This window comes from Callionymus lyra, chromosome 11, assembly GCF_982586985.1.
Source record: "Callionymus lyra chromosome 11, fCalLyr1.hap1.1, whole genome shotgun sequence".
Taxonomy (NCBI): Eukaryota; Metazoa; Chordata; class Actinopteri; order Syngnathiformes; family Callionymidae; genus Callionymus; species Callionymus lyra.
Genome location: NC_141828.1, coordinates 26,103,092 through 26,125,694, shown reverse-complemented (window position 1 = coordinate 26,125,694; position 22,603 = coordinate 26,103,092). Strand labels below are relative to the sequence as shown.

At 39.4% G+C, this 22,603-nt stretch overlaps 1 protein-coding gene across 1 annotated transcript; it reads left to right on the top strand.

Moving 5' to 3' along the window:
- Positions 1-46: 46 nt before the first annotated feature.
- LOC148069790 (uncharacterized) lies at positions 47-17,848 on the top strand. The gene is made up of 26 exons (XM_087803303.1): positions 47-119; positions 659-782; positions 995-1,388; positions 2,265-2,342; positions 5,953-6,048; positions 6,116-6,169; positions 11,001-11,054; positions 11,146-11,199; positions 11,278-11,331; positions 11,471-11,524; positions 11,608-11,661; positions 11,727-11,795; positions 11,881-11,934; positions 12,002-12,046; positions 12,214-12,267; positions 12,333-12,386; positions 12,465-12,518; positions 12,579-12,650; positions 12,738-12,773; positions 13,952-13,996; positions 14,072-14,104; positions 14,365-14,511; positions 14,869-15,045; positions 15,538-15,628; positions 16,638-16,715; positions 17,637-17,848. Exons 1-26 carry the CDS (start codon positions 47-49, stop codon positions 17,846-17,848), a joined length of 2,310 nt encoding a protein of 769 aa, XP_087659429.1.
- The last annotated feature ends 4,755 nt before the right edge of the window (positions 17,849-22,603 follow it).

The window sequence follows — 22,603 nt, the reverse complement described above, 5'->3', positions numbered from 1 at the left end:
CTTTGACCTGCAGGCACTTCTAGTTCTCAACGTTAAATCCTTGAAGATGTGGTTCATCAAAGACATGCTGGTGTTTCTTTCCATCTTCTTCACACTCGCTCAAAGTCAGAAGTTACCAAGTAAGTCCGCTTTCATTCTATGACGTCATCTACCGATGTTGGCCAGCAGAGGTCAGTATGTTTCTTTCCAAGTCGGAGCAGATTCTCAAAGTTAAGAGGTCGCAATTACAACAGAACCGAAAGAATAGGGGATATAGGTCAAAAGAAAAATACACGAATGTGGTTTAAAAAAAACAAAAAAAACAAATCATATTCATCTGTATAAAGGTAGATTTATTTATGATCCACCAAACACAGGTGTTTGCTTCATTTAAAAAAATATTTTCAATAAAAAAGTAACTTCAATTAGAAAAATATATCATTTTTATATATATAACATTTTTTTTGATGAAGCTTATATAAAAAAAAAAAATATAAAATTAATTCTGCCTTTTCAAGCACCTTTTTTTTTTAAACTTTTTAAGTAACTTTTTATTATTATATTTTTTTCTATTTTTTAATTTAAATATTTCCTGATAACTTTTTGTCTCTTTGAAGAAAAATCCTTCCAGTGTTTCTGATGTTGATGAAGATACTTTTGGTGTTTTTTTTTTCTAAAGCTTTTGACCTCCTGGAGGAGTTTCGAGTCCCAGAGTCCAGAGGAGTGCAGCGGGTCGACGGCTCTCAGGCCGAGGCAGTCGCATACCGAGTCAACCCGTCCATCCATCTACGCAGGACTGTGAGGTGAGAAGTGACCCTTGACTCTCAGCATCAAGATCGTTTCTGATGTACTCAGTAGGAAAAAAAAAGAACATTATTTAAACTCCTTTTATAGAGCAAAACATTCCCATTACATTCATACCTCACTTTTATGGGAATTCTCTTTTTTTTTCATCATCTCGAATATCTGAGCTCGTTGTTGTTGTTGACGTTTTAAATCTTCTGTGGTGTCTCAGTGATGTTTACCCAGAAGGCCTCCCCTCCAACTACTCCGTCATCGCCACCTTCAAGGTCACCAAGGACACGCTGAAGAAGTCCTGGAACCTTTGGCAGGTCAGCGACTGGGACGGACAGGAGCGAGTGGGCCTCCGTTTCCGTGGCGACGACCTCCTGATGGACTTCTTCTACACGAGCCCTCAAGGGGTTGAGATGCTGCGGACCTTCAGGGGAGCCGAGAAGCTCTTCGACGGCGACTTCCACAAGATGGCGCTGAGCGTGAAGGGGACGGAAGTGAAGCTGCTGATCGACTGTCAGGAGGTCGACGTGGAGGTCATGGAGGATCCTAGTCCGGTCATCCGCAGAGGATTCACGTCCATCGTGAAGAGAGCAGCTGGGGATCGATCCGTCTCCGTACGTCTCACAAGATCGAAATCAAACTTTAAGTTTGAGATGCAGATCAATCTTGCTACCAGAAGAAAATGATGAGAAGTTAGCAACAGAAAAATGGATTTGAAGGCACTAAAAAGGAATGTAATTATTTTTGTTTTGATGGAGAAAGAAAAACTCAAGAAGAAATTTACTCTAACTTCTTTAATGCAAAAAGAAAATGTTGTTTAGTTGTCAAAAATGTTCTCTCTGTTGTCATGACGACGACACAAATCAGGGACCAGCTAATTTAATTTCCTAAAAAAGGTCCTTAAAATGACAAAAGGAGCCTTAGTATGATGTGAAAGTTAGAGATTGAAATAAGTTTAGATGTTGATGATTTACTTTTTCTTTTTTATTAAAATTAAACTGGCACCTAATAATAAAACTAAATACAGAATTAAATTGTTAGTTAGCATTTCTACTGAGCAGTTTTGTCGTTTTCATTTGACCTCTCAAAGGCCACGTTAACACAAACAGAGGGCCACACCTGGCCCCTGGGCCTCACTTTGCTCTGAAGAAAGTTAGATGATTTTTATGTTTTATTTATTGTTTATTATATATACAAATATTTTATTTTTTAAGTTATTGATATTTTTAAACACATAATAAAATGTCTTTAATTTTGTTCCAACTTAGATATTGGCTGGATATGAAACAAGATTTAAAAACAATCTAAAAAATAATAATAATTAAAAAAAAATGGTTGAATATGAAATATAGGTAAAATATAAAATATAATGCCTAAACAATCTGCAATTATTTTTTTCTAAATAAAAAATGATACATATCAAACATAATGTCTAAATAATGTGAAAACTATGTCTGAAGCAGAAAAAAAAAGATTGAGTATTTTCCCAGGTGGACCTGCAGCAGATGGAGGTGTCATGTGATCCGGAGCAGGCGTACTCGGAAGGATGCTGCGAACTCTCCAACGTGGTGAGTCACTCGTCCATCATGTCCACGTCTTACTTCTTCACTCGTCCATCATGTCCACGACTTACTTCTTCACTTGTCCATCATGTCCACGACTCACTTGTTCACTCGTCCATCATGTCCACGTCTTACTTCTTCACTCGTCCATCATGTCCACGACTCACTTGTTCACTCGTCCATCATGTCCACGTCTTACTAATTTTACTCGTCCATCATGTCCATGACTCACTTGTTCACTCGCCCAACATGTCTACGTCTTACTTGTTCACTCGTCCATCATGTCCACGCCTCACTTATTCACTCGTCCATCATGTCCACGCTTCACTTGTTCACTCGTCCATTATGTCCACGTCTCACTTATTCACTCGTCCATCATGTCCACGCTTCACTTGTTCACTCGTCCATTATGTCCACGCCTCACTTATTCACTCGTCCATCATGTCCACGCTTCACTTGTTCACTCGTCCATTATGTCCACGTCTCACTTATTCACTCGTCCATCATGTCCACGCTTTACTTGTTCACTCGTCCATTATGACCACGTCTCACTTATTCACTCGTCCATCATGTCCACGTCTCACTTGTTCACACGTCCATCATGTCCACGTCTCACTTGTTCACTCGTCCATTATGTCCACGTCTCACTTATTCACTCGTCCATCATGTCCACGCTTTACTTGTTCACTCGTCCATTATGTCCACGTCTCACTTATTCACTCGTCCATCATGTCCACGCTTCACTTGTTCACTTGTCCATTATGTCCACGTCTCACTTGTTCACTCGTCCATCATGTCCACGTCTCACTTGTTCACACGTCCATCATGTCCATGACTCACTTGTTCACTCGCCCAACATGTCTACGTCTTACTTGTTCACTCGTCCATCATGTCCACGCCTCACTTATTCACTCGTCCATCAAGTCCACGCCTCACTTATTCACTCGTCCATCATGTCCACGCTTCACTTGTTCACTCGTCCATTATGTCCACGTCTCACTTATTCACTCGTCCATCATGTCCACGCTTTACTTGTTCACTCGTCCATTATGTCCACGTCTCACTTATTCACTCGTCCATCATGTCCACGCTTCACTTGTTCACTTGTCCATTATGTCCACGTCTCACTTGTTCACTCGTCCATCATGTCCACGTCTCACTTGTTCACACGTCCATCATGTCCATGACTCACTTGTTCACTCGCCCAACATGTCTACGTCTTACTTGTTCACTCGTCCATCATGTCCACGCCTCACTTATTCACTCGTCCATCAAGTCCACGCCTCACTTATTCACTCGTCCATCATGTCCACGCTTCACTTGTTCACTCGTCCATTATGTCCACGCCTCACTTATTCACTCGTCCATCAAGTCCACGCTTCACTTGTTCACTCGTCCATTATGTCCACGTCTCACTTATTCACTCGTCCATCATGTCCACGCTTCACTTGTTCACTCGTCCATCATGTCCACGTCTCACTTATTCACTCGTCCATCATGTCCACGCTTCACTTGTTCACTTGTCCATTATGTCCACGTCTCACTTGTTCACTCGTCCATCATGTCCACGACTTACTTCTTCACTTGTCCATCATGTCCACGACTCACTTGTTCACTCGTCCATCATGTCCACGTCTTACTTCTTCACTCGTCCATCATGTCCACGACTCACTTGTTCACTCGTCCATCATGTCCACGTCTTACTAATTTTACTCGTCCATCATGTCCATGACTCACTTGTTCACTCGCCCAACATGTCTACGTCTTACTTGTTCACTCGTCCATCATGTCCACGCCTCACTTATTCACTCGTCCATCATGTCCACGCTTCACTTGTTCACTCGTCCATTATGTCCACGTCTCACTTATTCACTCGTCCATCATGTCCACGCTTTACTTGTTCACTCGTCCATTATGTCCACGTCTCACTTGTTCACTCGTCCATCATGTCCACGTCTCACTTGTTCACACGTCCATCATGTCCATGACTCACTTGTTCACTCGCCCAACATGTCTACGTCTTACTTGTTCACTCGTCCATCATGTCCACGCCTCACTTATTCACTCGTCCATCAAGTCCACGCCTCACTTGTTCACTCGTCTATTATGTCCACGCCTCACTTATTCACTCGTCCATCATGTCCACGCTTCACTTGTTCACTCGTCCATTATGTCCACGTCTCACTTGTTCACTCGTCCATCATGTCCACGCTTCACTTGTTCACTCGTCCATTATGTCCACGTCTCACTTGTTCACTCGCCCAACATGTCTACGTCTTACTTGTTCACTCGTCCATCATGTCCACGCCTCACTTATTCACTCGTCCATCATGTCCACGCTTCACTTGTTCACTCGTCCATTATGTCCACGTCTCACTTATTCACTCGTCCATCATGTCCACGCTTTACTTGTTCACTCGTCCATTATGTCCACGTCTCACTTGTTCACTCGTCCATCATGTCCACGTCTCACTTGTTCACACGTCCATCATGTCCATGACTCACTTGTTCACTCGCCCAACATGTCTACGTCTTACTTGTTCACTCGTCCATCATGTCCACGCCTCACTTATTCACTCGTCCATCAAGTCCACGCCTCACTTATTCACTCGTCCATCATGTCCACGCTTCACTTGTTCACTCGTCCATTATGTCCACGTCTCACTTATTCACTCGTCCATCATGTCCACGCTTCACTTGTTCACTCGTCTATTATGTCCACGCCTCACTTATTCACTCGTCCATCATGTCCACGCTTCACTTGTTCACTCGTCCATTATGTCCACGTCTCACTTATTCACTCGTCCATCATGTCCACGCTTCACTTGTTCACTCGTCCATCATGTCCACGTCTCACTTATTCACTCGTCCATCATGTCCACGCTTCACTTGTTCACTCGTCCATTATGTCCACGTCTCACTTGTTCACTCGTCCATCATGTCCACGTCTCACTTATTCACTCGTCCATCATGTCCACGCTTCACTTGTTCACTCGTCCATCATGTCCACGCTTCACTTGTTCACTTGTCCATTATGTCCACGTCTCACTTGTTCACTCAAATGTGCAGTCCAAAAGGTTGCATGTTCAATCCCAGCTCCAGACAAGCTTGTGTCATTGTGTCCCTGAGCAAGACACTTTACCCTGATTGCTCCTGATGGCAGACTTGGTGCGTGTGTTGCAGCCTACTCCCATCAGTATGTGTGAATGGCTGTCAAAGCGCTTTGTGACCCTGGTCTAGCAAGGCGCTATATAAATAGACGAAATATTTATTATTCATTCATTCATTCAATTATTATTATTCACTCGTCCATCATGTCAAGGTCTCAGTTGTTCACTCGTCCATCATGTCCACATCTTACTATTTTAATCCTCAATCAGGTCCACGCTTCACTTGATCACTTTTCCATTATGTCCATGTCTCGTCTCACTTGATCACTTGTCCATTATGTCCATGTGTCATTTGTTAACTCGTCCATCGAGTTCACATTTCGTCTCACTTGTTCACTCTTCCAACATATCCACATCTTGTCTAACTTGTTCACTCCTCCATCATGTCCATGTCTCGTCTCACTTGTCCATCCTGTCCACATCTCACTTTTTCATTCGTCCAACAGTGCGGAGGATACGCAGAGATCGGCCTGACAGCTGGACGAGCGCCCTGCAAGTGTGTGCATGGACATGCAGGGGTCCAGGGACCGCCGGGGCCAAAGGTCAAGACACACACACACGGAGGTGGAGGGTGGCTCATGTACTGACGAGATGTTTTATAACCTGCAGGGTCACCAGGGTCTTCCAGGAAACGCCGGAGACTCGGGACGACGAGGAAACTGGGTAATGAAACGCTAACGATGTTTCGTGATGACAAATAAGAGCAGGAAACTCTCAGTCGTAAAAGTCAGCAGAAAAGAATCATCTGAGACGAAACAGGATGGAAACACATCAACGATAGTAAACACAGACTCTGATATCTGGACTTTTGTCTCCACTCTGAATCCACTTTTCCCTTCACCATGTGAAGCCTAGGTGTTCCTCTGCCAGAGTGAAGAACTATCACTCCAAACCTCTCCAACCACAGTAACTAGTAGATGATTGAGATCAACATCCATTTTAATACCAAAATGTCAGATAATTTGTGTTTCAGAATATTTTATTTTTTAGTTTAATACAGTTGTTCCGTCTTTTAAGAAGCACAAAATACCCATTTCAGCTTCTTTTACACTATTAACAATTGAAAATGAAAGCCAAATCTGCATTCAAAATAAAACATAGATATATTAGCAGACGCTTGAGATCAACTTCCATTTCAATCCCGAAGTCTGATGAGTGTCAGAACTTTTACATTTTTTCATAGTGTAATAAGTTCAAGCTTATGAGATTTTATTGTTGAAATCCTTTGTTTCAGTTTACATTTTTAGACATTTTTAAAATATTTTTGTTAACTACTGTTGCCATGTGTCAGGATTAAGTCTTAAAATGTATAATTATTATTTTTCAGGAAATACTTGGTAAAATATACATGTTGTCTTTAAATTAGTGCAGCAGACTTTATCTAAGTAAATAATAGATAATATTATTACTAATTCTGCCTGATATATACTATAAAATATAACTATATAATATTTTGAAAATGAACGACAAATCTGCACTTTTCTATTTACTATGTTCCAAGGAATTCAATAAACTGTAAACACGATGAATAAATTATAATTTATAAAAAAAATGCAACATTATTATAACATTAATCTATAAACCTTACTTTAAAATATAAAAATACTCAATATGAAACTAAAAATTATTTTTATCTTTTTAAGAAGCACATTTGCTGTCAAAACTAAAAACTAAAAAAACTAAAATTAAACAAATAAACCCTTTTAAATGAACCTAAACATTCAAAGCCTAACTCTTGAACAACAACATTACATGTAAATAAATAATTGTATTTATTTTATAATAAACTAAATAAAACTATGATCAACTTTTTTTGTGAAAATGTATCAAGATGTTTTAAAAATTAAGTAAGATGAATATTTATAAAAAAGTAAATATGAATTTTAGTTTAATGTAATTATAAATGTAATAACTCACTCTTAGATGATTAAAATCAATAAATTATTAGATATAAATAAAAACCTAATTCAGTTATTTTGGGTTAAATCTTTGATGAAGCTTATTTACTGTCAACAAATAAATAAATAAAATCCCTGGCTTCCATATACACATTAGCAGTGGTGGAAGTCATTGATCTTGACCCAGAGGCACCACAAGGTATACTACAAACCTTGTTTCGGGACTGTGGGTCACCTTGACCCTCAGATAACATAAGGGATAAAAAAGTAATTCAAAAGAATCTATAATTTAAATTAAATTTTAAAGTTTGCTCACTCTTTAAGGGCAGCTAATGTGCTGATTTAAGTGTCTCTTAAATTGTTCTAGGACCTCTATTATACTCATCTGTATGTTTCTTTTTGCATAAAACTCTAGTTTAATAAAGATATTTACATTAGAAAATACGCTTAAGCCCCGCCCACTTAAAATCCGCTGTTTCGTCCGAGCAACCACGCCAACTCTGCTCTGATTGGTCACAAAACACAAGTTGCATTCAAGGACTCCCGTAGATTTCAAACTCACCCCTGAAATTCCCGTTTTGTACATTAAAAACGAATAATAAAAATAAGGTTTGTTGCTTAATGTACAAATTACAAAAACAACTAAAGGCAGAAGTAACTCTCACCATGTTTACATAAATATATATTTTGTTTCACGATTAACATGTAGGTACTTAACCGATTTAGGGCTTCTAGGGGAGGACACCTCCACCAGAGTGATGTCAGAATGTTTAATTTAACCGTAATCTCGTTTGGCGAGATTTCAGACGGGGAAGAACTTTATTAAGTAATAACTTCAAAACGGAGCAACGTTATGATGAATAACCTACTGCATGTTAAAGAGGACGACTCGGTTTTCACATTAGGTGCCCTTTAAACAATACATACATTTACATGTAAAAAACAATATTTTGGTTCAAATCTCACAGGAAGTATATATAATATATGTGTTGACAAAATAAATGTTTCAATAAATAAACAAATTTCACTTTGGAGGATGATCAGAGAATTTAGGATTTTCCACATAATCCAGAGTCCATGTTAGGTGTCCCTGGAGGCTGAAGGGAGTAATTTCAGCGTCTCTGCTGAACCCTTGTGTGAGACTTTTATACCTGCTCGGCTTCTCACGTGGAAAATGTGCTGACGGAGCAGCTTGTAAAAGTGTAAGAAGAAGTTTGTCGCTGCAGATGTGATTATTTCCACTCAGTCAACGACTTGATGGTGTCTTTGATGGTGCATTTTAACTTGCCACAGAGCAGCACATGTCATTTCATTGTTCTTGATTTCACTCGTAACCCCCACACAGCAACACGTGGTCCAGCAGATCTCAACCCCAGACCTGGTTCCTTCAGGACGTAAACATCTGCCTGTAGCTTGTTAACATCTTGAGCTCCTGCCAGCTCTAGAATCACAAACCTCTCCGTGTTTACGTCTTTCCCTGCTGGCGTCCACGGAGGGCATTTCCTGGCACGGATTAGGGAACGTCCACGTGTGGTGGGTGGTCTTCTGCCCCCCCCCACTCACCGCCATAGCGTCTTCAAAAACGTCATAAAGATCACGGTCATGACTCTCGCCACACTGTCGGCCATCTCTGAGGTTCGACTCCGTCCAGTGTTTGATGAGGTGGTGAAAAGAACCCACGAGAGAACCTGGAAAAACTTCCTCATCGGCGGCCGAAAAATCTTCATGATATTTAGCCTCGGCATAGAAGGTACAAAAGACGACGAAATATTTGTAATACGGACGCAGAAAAGCAATATACACAAGCTTTAAACTTTGAATCTTATCAGAGCTAAATTAGTACCAAAAAAATTAAACTGATGTGGAAAAAATAAACTAAAAGACTAAAAGATGACATTTTAGGAAAAAGTTTGAACTTCTAGCCGAGATTGTCTGCGCTAGATCAAGTAGCTCTGTATTGTGTGGCGACACTATTTTACCAACATTCTATATTGAATTCAAAAGACTATGAATCAAAAAGTATTGAATTCCGAACATTTCTTTTTTGAATTATTGTCATTAGGTTATTAAACTCTGAAATTAAAATATTTTATTTTTTTAATTCAATGTTGCAACATTTTAAATGTTACATCCACCTAAAAAATATTCTGATGACGCTGATATACTTTCAAAGAATATACAATTCTGTGAATTATAATAATAATTAAAATAAGTAATAAAGATCTAAAACCAGGAAATTGTCTTGAAACTAGCAAAAATCATAAATAATGAGAAAAGCACTGAGAGACAGTATACCTCTGTCAAGTCGCCTATTTAATCGACACCTTTGAAATGATTCTTCCGTGGTGTTGGAGAGGAATAGAAACAGGCATAGTGCGACAAACTAAGAGAAATAAGAGAGATTTAGTGAGACAGTGAAGATGCTGAATGTAAAATACTGTAAGTGCAACAATCATCAGTGTTTTTGCTCATCATCAGAATATATCCAGCTTTCATGCTACTGAAACCTAAACTACGCTATCATCAGTCTTTCCCACCTGGAAAAGAACAAAGTCCAAACCTGATGCCCAAATATCTGAGCCTGATCAGAATAGGTGTTCAGACAAACTTTTCCGTTCAAATACCAGAGGAACGAAGATTACTCTGGTCATGCTGGTGCCCTCAGAACCATGGTTCTGTGCTTTGACGTCTTCTTTAGATGGCAGAATGATAGGTTCTTGTTAGGACTGGAATGTGAGATTGTCAAGTGCACCGGATTTTCAGTCTAAAGCTTCTGATGTTATGGTCAATACACCTTCAATGTGAGGAGTCCTGTCAGAAGGACTTCATCTCAAGATTGAGCCTCCTTTGTGATGTTAGTGGATCCAGGCCAAGAGCCACCCAAAGAGTATCTTTGCATTGCTAAGAGAGTATTTTTGCAATTGCCAGACCACCTCGGGGCTTCTCTCAGAGTATGAAGGGTCTAGAGCAGTGGTTCTTAACCTTGTTGGAGGCTCTGCCGAACCCCTGAGACCGACTCACCGAACCCCTAGGGTTCGATCGAACCCAGGTTAAGAACCACTGGTCTAGAGAGACGAGGGTTCTTGGATAAGTGGATAACTAGAAGAACACTGTTGGTAAAAATCCTAAATTTACCTTTAGACAGTACCTTTAAGCCTTGTCTTATCTCAGGGTCAAGGTGACCCGAAGGCCCGAAATCATGTGTTTGTAGTATCCCTTGTGTTGTTTTTGGGTCAAGTTAAAGGACCTCCCTGTCTTCCATAAATACATATGCAGTGGTGGAAGTTGTTCACCTTGACCCAGAGACAACACAAGGTATTACCACAAACACATTTGCTTTTTCTTTTGGGCCAGCAGGTCATCTTAACCCAGAGAAACACAAGGTGTGACTGTAGCCAAGGTTGTTATCTGCTTGGAAATTATATTTAGGTTTGAAAATTAAATTAAATTATTAAAAAAAAAAAAAAAAAGTAAAAATGATGGTCTTTTAATGTGTCCTTCACTGGAAGCTGACACAATTCATTGTTAAAAACAAGAACATATTGACATCCATGATCTTTAATTTGACTTGATTATGATGATTTTGGTTTTCGCAGGGAGTCAGGGGCAACACAGGACAGTATGGCAACGTTGGCGAACCAGGCCCGAAGGTATCATCCATATTCCAATGATTTTCTCTCGGGGCATCATTTCAGTTTGGCTCGTTCTCCAAATCCATTATTGAAATCCTCATGTCCTCAGGGTGAAGAGGGAATCAAAGGCGAGAAAGGAATGAGAGGACTCTGGGGCCAAGTGGTAATTTACTTCTCTCAGATGATCACTTTCTACGCTCTCCAACCTTGCACATTTGCGATAACAAGCTTGTCTTTTCAGGGTAACAGGGGTCAGAAGGGCCTTAAAGGATTAAAAGGGGCCCAAGGCTTCAAGGTAAGAGCCTCCTTCAGGTTCCAGCTGTAATTGGTCGATGTGTGCTAATGGCTAATGAATCTGCAAACTTTTAATTGGATTTGCTGGAAGGTCTTTGTCAAGTTGTTGGGTTAAATGTTGACCTAAATTGAAATTAAAGGGAGTTCGTGGACCACCTGGAGTCATCGGAGAGACTGGGAAGCTCGGGGACGATGTAAGTTATACTTTACTTTACTGGGATTAGCCGTGTATTTACATGTAATTGCTGTAATCCTTATATGTTACCCCCCCCTCAAGGGTACTAAAGGTGGAAGAGGATATGAAGGGATTCCCGGATTTCAAGGCATTAAGGTAATCATCTTTCCATCCTGATCAAGATCTCATTTCACAACATGATGACAGCGTTTTGACTCCAGGGAGAAAAAGGGGCCGCTGGTCCAGAAGGGAATCCTGGGCCACTAGGAAAGCAGGTCGGTGGTGAACCCGTAATCCATTCATTTCTTAAAAGTCAAAATGTGATGTGGCCATCGAACAACCTGAAATCTGTTGCCATTTGATGTACTCCCTCAGGGCATTGTGGGAGATGCCGGAGAACGGGGAGCGGCAGGAGCGAAGGGCATGCCTGTATGTTTCAGGAAGAAAGTTGTATTTCTCAGAACAAATAAAATAAGTTTTAATTTATTTTCTCTAGGGAATTCCAGGACGTACAGGTCAAACCGGGACAATCGGACAGAAGGTGATTTACACACAACTGCAGTTTTTTCTAAACAAAGGTTTCTTCAACAGACATTTAAGGAAGTAAAAATGTGAGAAACCAGCATGAATTAAATTGATCTAGCACAACTGGGTACTGTTTTAGTCAACATTTTTGATAGAATGAATCAGTTGTGACTTGTGTTGCAGGGGATTATTGGAGATCCAGGATTAGGTGGTCGAGACGGTGACCCTGGAATAGAAGTAATAAATATTCCATATTTCTTATTTTTATGAGTTTCAATAACTAATCAACCTTTTCTGAACAGGCCTATCAAGGTCCCCAGGGTCTGATTGGAAAAATTGGAAAAGGAGGAATAAAAGTAAAACATCAAATCTATTTTTTTATTGTAATGGAAGTTTGTTGTTGGAAACATTTTTCATTGTTCCGCTGTTACTAGGGCGAGAACGGACTCACGGGTCCAGAAGGCGATATGGGTCCACAGGGACAAACTGTAAGTCTGTAGTATTAACTATTATTATACAAAGGTTCTGATTAATGTGTTTCTTTTAAGGGTCTACCGGGTTACAAGGGTTCTGCTGGGAAGCCAGGACGACCAGGTTTTATCGGTCCGCCAGGACCAGTTGTAAGAACAATTATTTTGATTATTTAAAAAAAAAGAAAATTCATTATCATTGTTTGTAGTCCACCAAAAATAATCATCTGTTTCCAGGGACATATTGGGGAGCCAGGAAAGACAGGAGCAAAGGTAACCTGAACATATGTATGTCGTAGAGCTCTTACAAGAGCTACAAAAGTAACAAGCTTTGGTCTAAAAACAAGCCTCTTTCCTTCAATTTTTTCATTTCCCAATTGAACATGGTCTTAAAAAGGATTTTTGACCCATGTTAGTGGGCGGCCACTTTGGCGTATCCATATACTTCTCAGTTCTCGGCTGTCTGTTCATGAAGGTTCACATTCATCCAGGTCATGGTTATCCACTAAATAGCATTTTGTTTCTTGTGTTCGGATTATTGTGGTCGCATTATAACTTCTTCAGTGACGTCACTCTCCGACCAATCAGGTGACCAAACATGTTTAGTGCTGGTTGCTTATTAGATAGTTATAAATAGCATCTGTTAAGTTTACTGTGCTGCTGAAAATGCGACACAACCCGGTTATAGTGGACTCAAGTAGAGTAAAGCTAAAACAAGCCGGTGGAAAATTGCAAGCACAGTCTCCACCACCTTATTCTTACTTTACTCCAAAGCCACTCCTGTCCACTTCCTGTCCTCTGTTACCGAATCAAAAAACTCCTTTTTGCTGTTGGTATATTAAAAAAACCATCACACCATACAAAGACAGCGACATGACCTAATAGATCTGTCAAACAATCTGTTGAAGGAGAAGAAAGAAAGAGTGATCGCAAACCATCCTATTCTGGATAAAGAGAATAAAATCACCTCCTATATTGATGGACCTACAAATGCGACCTCTAAGGTAGCTGCCAGTCAAACAAGCTAACCGGCAATCTGGTGCAGTCTAATAACAGCCTTTAGTGGCATCAGGCCCGGCACCACGCTGGTATTGGACAGCAGATAATTACTTTTTAAGGATCTCCAACTTCCTCTCGATCGCACACCCGAGAGAGAAAACGAGTGGAAGTGATTTCCTGCTTTTATCAGACGAATGCTTCCACCACCAGGATCCTCTTATATTGCATTCTTTACATTAAACCTCCATTAACTAGAAGAGGTTATTTTCCTGTCTAGACGGCACATGGGACTATTAATTGAAACCAATTTACTTTTCTTTGGGGCTAGATCAGCCATAGAATTTAGATGTTTTTCGAAGGCCAAATGGATTTACAGAAATGCCTATCATCATGAATTATCGAGGTTTCATGATTCTATCTCTCGCTTAATCAAGTGTTTGTTCCATGTACAGGGAGACACAGGAATCCCAGGAATTCAAGGAGTCAAAGGGGAAGAGGTATTTGTACATTCTTAAATCTCGTTGGCTTTACCTCTCACTTTTCTTTATATGTATTATTTGTTTGTTTTTCAGGCTAAAAAAGGAGCCAAGGGTCCCAAAGGACAGGTGAGTTGATCACTTTTCATTTTGCCACATTCATAGAAAAGTATTTTCAATCAGTTAGGGCAAATAGATATGGCGTATTTCTAACCTTGTCTGGTCTGTGCCCCCTGTCCTAGAGGCATGTAGGAATGCATTAGGAACCACTGCCCAGTTTGGCAACCTTCTTTTAATTGTTAAAAAAGACAACTTCATAGCCGTCAGTTTTCTACAAGCCATGTTGAAATTTCACCTGATATCTCAATGGTGCCTACTGTGTTTCACAGGTAGGCGGCAGGGGCCAGCCTGGCCCTCAAGGTGGACGTGGCAAACGTGGACCTGAGGGCATTTCAGGACGCTCAGGTCCTGTCGGTGTAAAAGGAGTCCGAGGTGAAGCAGGACCGGACGGTTTCCAGGGTCCTCCAGGTCCCCCAGTAAGTAAACCGTGTTATATCGGGTGCTTTTTCCACCTATGGAAAGATTTCATCCGGACGTGATGGCAGGAGGCTCCAGTATTTGTCTGCTCAAGTAGTCATGAAGCCTGTGGTGGGATAAAACACTTAAACAGTTTTCACTAGCCAGTCCTAAGTAACGTCGCACAGCAAGAGCTTCATTTAGTGTTGCAATAAATCCCCAATGAGCCTGAGGGGATACTTTTGGCTTGGTTCGTACGCTGTGTTTCCTCTGAGATGTTGCCAGAGCTTCTGCATGCCCTGTCCTGTAGCGCTGCCTAATGTGTCCTGGCGCTGAGACGTGACGACGACTTGCTGACTTGATGACTTGTTACACAGGGTCCAACACTTTCCGCCCAACACGTGATCGAGGTGTGCAAGAAGGTAGTCCTGGAACAGATGTCCACTTACGCCAACTCGGTCAAGAGGACTTGCGCCGCCGCCTGCCCCTTGTACGGGAACGTGCCCATGGGCGCCCCTGGAAAACCCGGACCAAAAGGCCCACCAGGACCTTCTGTGAGTTTTTCTAGCAGAATTAAACAAAGTTGTGCTCCAATATTAGTCAATGAAATGAAAAGAAATCCCGGAGCTGGAGCTAAACCTGGTCCACATACGTGGTCTGCTCCGGCTCACTGGCTCGGTGATATGCAAACATATTAAAAAATTCTGGACACAACCAACAGACACAAAGAATTTGGCAGAAAACATTTTCCACGTCTCTTCGGATCGGTAATTTTTTCTCACACAATTAAATTCAATTTAAGAGGCAACGGCGCAAAGTGTGGTCGCTCAAAATGAAACAACAAAAGATTGATGCAGAACAAAATTCAACAGTTTCAGGAAAAAACAGGGAAACTTTGTTGAGTAATAAAGTCAAGATGCTAAACGCCATAATTAGTCCCCAAAGGGCGATTGATGAGACTTTTTCCAGCTAAAATAAAATAAATATTTTTTTTGTCCTGTGTTCAGTTGGTTTTCACACCCCTGTTCTACTGATACTGTTTTCAGGGTGACCCTGGTAAAGATGGCGACGAGGGGGAGAAGGGCTTGCCGGGATTCTACGGTGAAGTGGGAGACCCAGGTCGTAAAGGAGAACCAGGTGTGGCTAGAATTATAGTTGATATTATCAACATTTTTGTCCGACAGTAATCTTTATTAACTCAAAATGTTTTCTTCTTTTTATGAAAAAAAGGCGAAAGTCGAACCTCACTTTATTATTTACTTTTTTCTTAAACTTTATCAACTGTTTGGTAAAAAAATATTTTTCCTTTGCATTTTTAAACATTATTATTCTTGTCAAATATAATATTTTGGTCTTTTGACCTTTAACGTTGATATTTTATTCCGTTAATATAAGTCCATTTACACACTCACAGAAAATCCTGTTTGTGAAGAACCAGCTGATTGGACCAGCCTCCCACAAGTTAGAACATGGGGCTGCCTTTCTGTCATAAGATCCGCCCATTGAGTTGGAGCACTAAAATATTTGATTTTTGGATCAGTCATTGAGGGATGTGTCATTAATGAAATGTTATGAATTAAAAGTAAGTAAGTAAGTAATTAAGTAATATTTATTTGTAAAGCACCTTTCTGGACCAGGGTCACCTAAAGTCTGCAAATGTTGCTTTAATTTGAAAATCTACAGGAGATTTTACTTTTATTAATCAGGAAATAGTCCAGAGTGATTGCTCTCTTCGTCAAGTTCGTATGATCTCACAAAGAAAACCCAAAAAAGCAGATTGCTGGGACGGCCCAAGAGGGAAAAATAAGAATATATTTTTTCTCCAGAATGAACCATCAAATCTATAGATTATTGGATTGGTATTAATTGAATTGAAGTGAAACAAATCTAAATGTATACAACGCTAAAATCTTTCCACCTCAGACTACACAGCGACACAGTCTCAGTCTGTAAAAAGTGAAAAATCAATTACGGCTCAGGTTGTAAAACATTCCTCGAGCTCACAAGCTTCCACCATGAAGTCACACACGTGTCCGTCCAGCGAAATGAAAGAATATTTATGAGGTGTTTTACAGGTTTCATGAGCAGCGTCTCAGCGACACAGCGGTGTGTATGTATGTTGAGAACATGTTTGTGTGTCGTCCAGGTGAAGCAGGAGAACAAGGAGACAAAGGAGCAAAGGGTCATGCCCTCGCTGGTGTCACCGGAGACCTGGGAGCTCAGGGTACAATAATCCTCTCACATATTTGATGACACGGCTCACGTTTCTTTACTGCGCCTGATTGACAGTTGAACGTTGAAACAAGAGCCGTGCACAAGTTTGAAAGCATTTTGATATTTTAAATATACAGCTTTAGGGACAAAGCAAGTGACAATTATTAAACCCTTAAATCTGAGCATGTGGTTCTTCCAGTCAAACAATGTTTGCTTTTGTGTTTGGATGAGGAAAACTGTGAGATCTAATGAGATCCAGACTTCCTTATGGACATCCTGAAGTGTAAAATGGAAAAGTCATTCTGTGGCGGACCTTGTTTGAAAAGTAATTGCAAAGTTTCTTAGTTAGTTTAATAAAAGTCATACTTGTTTGTTTTCTTCATCATAATGCACAAGCAATTAAAAAAAACAACAACAACATTTTAATACAACCTAAACTGAAAATACAGATTGAGTGAAAACACATTTCTTTTTAATTATACCAGTAGATTAAAAAATCAGCATCATTCATTATTAAAATGAACTAAAAGGTAAAATATTTTCAAAAGGAATATTTTTTTCATAATTTCATAGTCTTCTCCCAATAATTAAACAATCCAATTTCTGAATCAATACATTTTCATTTGCATATAAAACTGTATTATATCAATATTTATCCTATTTAAATACGTTTTTAAATTCAAGAGCCTCAGGTATTTTTGAGGGGAAGCATTTACGTCACAATTTCCCCAGATGATTATTTTAATACGATTGTGAACAACAAAATACATGAAACAAAAACATTGTTAATGTTTAATTTATTATATAGAACGATTGAATTAAAAGTTTGTAAATATGTATAAAAAAATCTGTTTTATATATTAAGTGTATTGTCTTTGTTTTGTGTTTGAATGATTAATTTGTACTGTTCTATTTTGAAATTAACCCACAGGTCCACGGGGTCATCCTGGCAGGGCTTTCGACGGCCTGCCTGGACAGGCAGGTCAGCGAGGACACACGGGTCAACCTGGACTTAGGGGCCACCCCGGCCTCAGGGGTCCACCGGGGGTCTGTCTGGCATCAGGGTGTGCTGAGCCCAGTGCCGACGCCGAGACCACTCAGCCGGCACCTCGACGGTTGAGGAACCGTCCGTCCAGAAACTAGAAAAGTTGAATAAAACCTTCTTAAAACATAAATTGGTCAAAAAGACAAGAAAGTTAAATGTAAATATGTTTTAAACCTCGAGGGACCTTTCCCGAGCAATAAAAAGTGGTAATGTATCTGTACAAAAACAGCATCTTTATTTAAACATCTGTTCTTTCTAATAAAAATCTAAAAGTGTTTCAATGTTTGTAATCCGACCTGAGTTCTAGAATATCGGAGCAGAGCAAACGCTTTTGTTTAGTCTCTATGACTTTTCATTGAAGGAAAATGATTTATTATTAAAGGAGCACTTGATTTTATTGGACCTTTTCATGAACAGAAACAACGCTGTGTTTTGGTGGATCTGATCTGGACCGTCATGATGACAATACAGAGAACATGCAGAACATTTATTGAGTTGGAAGTTTATATAGTTGTCAAAAAGATCTACTGAGAGAATGAGAAAAAAAACCCTTGAACTGAAAAAATATATATATATTTCTTGTAAAATATTTGATGTTGACTGACTATAATAGATGAGTAAATGTTGTATACATTATATATTTCAATAAAATGAATTTGGTAAAAATATATTCAATAGAAATGCTGGAAAAAGTGACTCAAGAGACACAATGTATCACTCACCTTCCAACACCTTAAGTCGACTGCACCTGAAGCTTTTTATAATCAACTATCTAAATTCTACATTCAAATGATATATTTTGTAGGATAATAGTTCACACCTTCAAGAAGAAATCAATGGCAGTATTGATTCATCACAATCATAAATTTGCTATTTAAATGAGCTGAAACCTATTAACTGGATGACAATTTAAAACTTGTTATAAACAATAATTTGATGAATTAAATAATAAATTAGAAAAAACGAATAAATGTATGAATAACAAATGTGCATTTTAAACAGGACAGAGTATGATCCTTGTAATGAAGGATTATAAGATTTTTGGGGATTATACAGTCAGGTTATTATGTATTTATGCGGCCCTTGTAATGTCAAAGTATGATCATGTATAAATGGTTCTAATGCATTAAAAATTTTGTATTTATTATTCATTTACATTTTCACATAACACTTTTTCCATCCTTTTTGTGTGTAATTTTTTGAGTATATATTAATCCCTCAAAATATTTTTTTAAAGTTAGTTAAAGAAATGTTTTAAAGAAAACCCTCATATATACAAGAATAAAACTGCATCTTATTTAGCCTAATAAATGTCACGACCTAATAACGAATGTCCTCTTTTTCAGGGATTTTCTCGTCTTTCTTTTTTCTCTACGGCCCCTAACAACATTCACAGAATTTAATGTGGCCCTTGAAGAATTTGAATTGCCCACCCCTGTATTGGATTAAAGTGCGGCTCCGCTTAAATTTATTTTAACTTATTTTTTGTGCACATTTTTTTGTGCGTATAGACCAGATCAGCTGTGCGCAGATTAGAAGGAACATTGGTCGTAACGCAAATGAAACACGTTCGTGGAAACCAAAGTTGAGTAAATAATGTCAAATAAAAGATTTATGCTTCAACAGATTTTATTTGTGATAAAAACTCATGAGCTCTGATGTCAACACATTAGTGGATCATACTGTTTGAGGTGCAATGTTTGCCTCTGGATCTGAACTACAGACTGAGATTTCCTGCTTTAATTGTCGAGGTCAACGACAGATTCCGACTCTAATGTGTTGAAGAAATCACCTCCTTGAACAGACAACAATGCCTGAACTGGTTTTCCTGGCACTGGTTTGGGTCCGTTTGACAAGCAGGACTATCTCTCTCTCCCCCTCTGAGACTCCAGCATCATGTTCGCCATCTTTCTCTGATTTGTTCGAACGATGCTATAGTCACTCATGTCATGGAAACTCTTACTAATCCTCCATTTATCCTGTTGGATTTTCTTCCTCTGATCAAACCACTGGCTTCAGACACGCTTTTCTGTGGCAACAAGACAAGAGATCAGCATTAATGCAGCTTAATGGACGATAGTTGATTCAAATCACCAAACAAGAAATGATTTTGATTTAAACCGCAGGCAGGTTTTCCTAACCTTTGAGGACATTTCTGAATTCTAGAGCAGACAAGATGAGAAAATGACACATGTGACTTCTTTCAGACTTTTTACTTTCAGTTTTTCTCCACACAACTCGTGGGCGACAATTCTTGTGTGAATTATGAAATATTTTGGATATTTTGTTTTGGCACAACTCTGTGCTACGATATCACTACACACACAAACATGCCCTTGCCATGACACATACATGAACCTACATACAATCACGATCATACAAATACAGACAACACTAATACACAAAAACTCATTAGGAAAGGCTGGAGCACACACACAGAAGCTCACCCAAAAACACACTAACTAAAAAACACATTTACATAAAAAAAAACTCACAGAAATGCAACCACAAAGTTATATAGAGGCTTCCAGTATTGATAATGTGCAGTGACAGACCTTAGTTCTTGACCAGTCACTGCAGAGCGGTTGTGGTTATGGTAAACGATTTAATCGGAAGATTTAATCTACAGAAAAAAAAGAAAAGAAAATTAAGATGTAAATATTTCAGTGAAAAGTTTTGTACAAACACATACTGATGTCCAACATCTATTTAACACACATGTACATCAACATATTACCTTTAAACATGAGATTTGTGTGTTTGTCACAGCAGTCAGGCGTTTGGTTAGAAATTAGGAAAACTAGTGTACATACTCTTTTAACTGTGAGTTTGTGGATATAAAAACAAATTTGCTTTCAGAGAAGCTATAAAATGAAGCCCAGCTCCTCTCATGGAGGCCAAGTGAGCTTCTTGGCGCCGCTAAATGATTTTGTGTTGATGTTTTTTCACCTCTTCAATGAGCTTTCTCATCCCATTTCTGTAGCCCTTCATTTTAGAACAACTTGAGTCTATCCCAGCTGGCTAGGGTAAGAGGCAGGGGGAGCTATGAACAGATTGCCAGAGACACACAATCATTCACACTCACACCTACAGACAACTCAGAGTTCTAAATCATCTATTTTTGTTTTTGAACTACGGGAGGAAACCAGGGTAAAAATATACCCACATTTTATTTTAATCTTAATGAGAGCGCCCCCCTACAATTAATGCCTATTAATATTGAAAAACAAGATCATCCCTGGATAAATTCATGATCCTCAGTTTGTCAAAAAAATATGAAACGAAGTTTACTTAATAAACTCCAGTAGAAGAGACTTATGAGCTGTATTTGTTTCCATTCCATTGTACTGTGTTGCATTATACTGTGTTGCATTGTACTGTGTTGTGTTGTACTGTGTAGAATTGTGCTGTGTTGTGTTGAACTTTGTTGCATTGCACTGTTGAATTTTGCTGTGATGCATTGTACTTTGTGAATTGTACTGTGTTGCATTGCACTTGAAAATTGAAAACTGAAATTTTCAAAGTGTTAAACTAGGGTGTGTTGCATTGTAATGTGTTGAATTGTGCTGTGTTGAATTGTACAGTGTTGCGTTGTACTCTGCTTTACTGTGTTGATTTGTACTATGTTAAGTTGCAGTGTGTTTAATTGTGCTTTATGCATTGTACTTTTTTAAATTGTGCTGTGTCACGTTGCACTGTGTTGCATTTCTGTGAGGAATTGTGCTGTTTTGTACTGTGTTGAATTGAACACTGCTGTATTGTGTTGCATTGTGTTGTGTTGTGTTGCATTGTACTGTATTGAATTGTGCTTTGTTGCATTTTTCTGTGTTGCATTGAACTTTGTTGAATTTTGCTATGTTGGGTTGTACTGTGTTAAACTAGGGTGTGTTGCATTGTAATGTGTTTAATTATGCTGTGTTGAATTATGCTGTGTTGAATTGTACAGTGTTGCGTTGTACTCTGCTTTACTGTGTTGCACTGTACTATGTTGATTTTTAGTGTGTTTAATTGTGCGTTATGCATTGTACTGTATTGAATTGAATTTACTGTTTTTTTGAGTCGATCTTTGTTGCGTCGTGATGTGTTGCTTCGCCTCATTCAATAACATGAAACAAATGTAACAAGTTTCTTTAGTAGACCAAAAGAAAGGTGAGTTGTACTGTATTGAGTTATGCTGTGTGCATTGTACTCTGCTGTGATGTTTTGCGTTGTACTGTGTTGAATTGTGCTGTGTTATGTTGTACTTTGTTGAATTGTGCTGGGTTATGTTGTACTGTGTTGAATTGTGCTGTCTTGTATTGCACTTTGTTGAATTGTGCTGTGTTGCGTTGTACCGTATTGCGTTGTACTGTGTTGCGTTGTACTGTGTTGAATTGTGCTGTGTTATGTTGTACTTTGTTGAATTGTGCTGTCTTGCATTGCACTTTGTTGAATTGTGCTGTGTTGCGTTGTACTGTGTTTAAACTGGAGCGGCTGGTCCTCATACGTCTCAGGCCACAAGTTTAGCACGCACAAGAACCACTGATGTTTGCCTGCGGTTGGGGCAGAAGATGCCATCCTTCACCTCTTGCATTGGACCTATCCCCACCTGGATAAAGGACGCGGCTTACTGAGGATCCTGTTCCTGGACTTTTCTAGTGCCTTTAAAACCATCCAGCCAACTCTGGTTCAGGCTGAAGGACATAACATGTGACATTGTGGTGTGCAGTACAGGAGCACCTCAGGGGACAATACTGGCCCTTCTCCTCTTCACCATATACACTTCAGACTCCTGCTACAACTCTGAGCTGAGTCTCGTCCTGAAGTATGCTGACGACACTGCCATTGTTGGATGCATCAGGGACAACAGCGAG